This window comes from Gymnoscopelus microlampas (genome assembly GCF_963454915.1).
Source record: "Gymnoscopelus microlampas genome assembly, chromosome: 20".
Taxonomy (NCBI): Eukaryota; Metazoa; Chordata; class Actinopteri; order Myctophiformes; family Myctophidae; genus Gymnoscopelus; species Gymnoscopelus microlampas.
Window position 1 is genome coordinate 48269601 of NC_139957.1, and position 2500 is coordinate 48272100.

Here is a 2500-nt window from a genome sequence, read left to right on the forward strand (position 1 = left end):
TCTAGACTGGACTACTGCAACGCACTCTTCATTGGGATTCCTGGCAAAAGTATTCAAAAGCTGCAATACATCCAAAACAGCGCTGCCAGGGTCCTAATGAGAGTGCGTAAGCATGACCACATAACACCGGTCCTATTTTCACTGCACTGGCTCCCCGTGTCAGCTAGGATCGACTACAAGGTCCTGCTGATCACCCACAACTGCATAAACGGACATGCCCCTCCCTACCTACAAAAATTAATTAGGCCCCCACAAAATTCCACCCGCACCCTCAGATCTACCAGCAGATTCCTCCTCGATGTCCCTAGTACAAATCTACGTACTATGGGTGACCGGGCCTTCTGCTCGGCAGCGCCGCGCCTATGGAACAGCCTTCCTATTGACCTGAGAGCACCACAGACCCTGGACTCTTTTAAAATAGGCCTGAAAACGTTTTTGTTTCAGAGGGCATTTTCATGTTGAATTGTTGTTTAGTCATATCTGTTTTTAAACCGTGCTTTTTAACTTTATATGACTGATGATGTTTTACCTGTGGCACTTTGAGATTCCTTGTGAATGAAAAGCGCATTACAAATAAAATGTATTATTATTATTATTATTATTATTATATTTCATAACATAACATACACATTTTAAGCCATCTGTTAGAATTGCTAGGATTACAGGTCTACTTTGGACTGTGCAGACAGAAGAGTGGATTCAGACAGAGAGGTGGCTGTGGGGGGTACAATTAGCATTGCCTTTTGTTTTACCTGGGAGACAGAGCGTCTATGCATTTGTCATCAATGCTGACACCCTTCCCTTCCTGGCACTATACAGTTGCAAATGTATAGTGGGCCAGGGGAGGTGGGGTCCCACCTTTGAAGGCTGGCCCACCCAAATTGTAGATTAGCAAGTTGATCAAAGACTGATGCAATCACCTCTCCAGATAGAGACATTAACATTTAAAGGCTGACCAAGCCACACATGTCCCTCATATTGTTCTAAATGTACTATAAAGACTGACTCAAATGTAAGCTAGTGGGTGTGTGCTATTCAGGGGCCGAAGGGCCGACGGTGGGGACCTCAGGGTCTTCATAGAAAGCTGCTTGTACTCTGTTTGTGTTATGCAATAAATGGGAACTAAGCAAGAAACCTCACTGCCTGGAGTGATGCCTCAATTCATTATCCAACCATTAATACACACCTCTGGAACATCAAACTGACTACAATATGGCGTTGTTGGCAACTACAAAAGCAATAGAACCTTTACCAGAACATAGTGAAGTCTGTGGGTTACAGATACCACATATGAACCTTTACCAGAACATAGTGAAGTCTGTGGGTTACAGATACCACATATGAACCTTTAGCAGAACATAGTGAAGTCTGTGGGTTACAGATACCACATATGAACCTTTAGCAGAACATAGTGAAGTCTGTGGGTTACAGATACCACATATGAACCTTTAGCAGAACATAGTGAAGTCTGTGGGTTACAGATACCACATATGAACCTTTAGCAGAACATAGTGAAGTCTGTGGGTTACAGATACCACATATGAACCTTTAGCAGAACATAGTGAAGTCTGTGGGTTACAGATACCACATATGAACCTTTAGCAGAACATAGTGAAGTCTGTGGGTTACAGATACCACATATGAACCTTTACCAGAACATAGTGAAGTCTGTGGGTTACAGATACCACATATGAACCTTTAGCAGAACATAGTGAAGTCTGTGGGTTACAGATACCACATATGAACCTTTAGCAGAACATAGTGAAGTCTGTGGGTTACAGATACCACATATGAACCTTTAGCAGAACATAGTGAAGTCTGTGGGTTACAGATACCACATATGAACCTTTACCAGAACATAGTGAAGTCTGTGGGTTACAGATACCACATATGAACCTTTACCAGAACATAGTGAAGTCTGTGGGTTACAGATACCACATATGGCGCTGTTCCACAGTATAATAGACCAAAGCTAAGTTTCCTACATTTTTGTGGGCAGTTATATATATATATATATATATATATATATATATATATATATATATATATATATATATATATATATATATTTATTTATATGTATATTTTCTGTTCCTGGTGGTTTAACTCTTTACTCTCCATGCTCCTCTCTAGCAGAGTGAGGTTTTATATTTGCATATATTTACATGTATATATTATATTTACATATTTACATATATTTACATGTATATATTATATTTACATATTTAAATGTATATATTATATTTACATATATTTACATGTATATATTATATTTACATATTTAAATGTATATATTATATTTACATATATTTACATGTATATATTATATTTACATATTTAATGTATATATTATATTTACATGTATATTTTCTGTTCCTGGTGGTTTAACTCTTTACTCTCCATGCTCCTCTCCAACAGGCTGTGGTTCTGCTGACTCAACAAACTGATCTGACTCAGTAGATGATGATTCTCCTCCTCCAGGTTCCCCTTCAACCTGCTC

At 38.7% G+C, this 2500-nt stretch overlaps 1 protein-coding gene across 5 annotated transcripts in view; it reads right to left on the minus strand.

Annotated features, from left to right (window-relative positions):
• ccdc88c (coiled-coil domain containing 88C) overlaps positions 1-2500 on the minus strand; it is a 112906-nt gene that overhangs the window by 42659 nt on the left and 67747 nt on the right. For all 5 annotated transcript variants that reach the window (XM_084045621.1, XM_084045620.1, XM_084045618.1 and 2 more), the window contains exon 25: positions 2360-2500. This exon is cut by the window's right edge and continues 5 nt beyond it. In XM_084045621.1, coding sequence (XP_083901747.1) covers positions 2360-2500 — 141 coding nt within the window. The remainder of the gene's footprint in view (positions 1-2359) is intronic.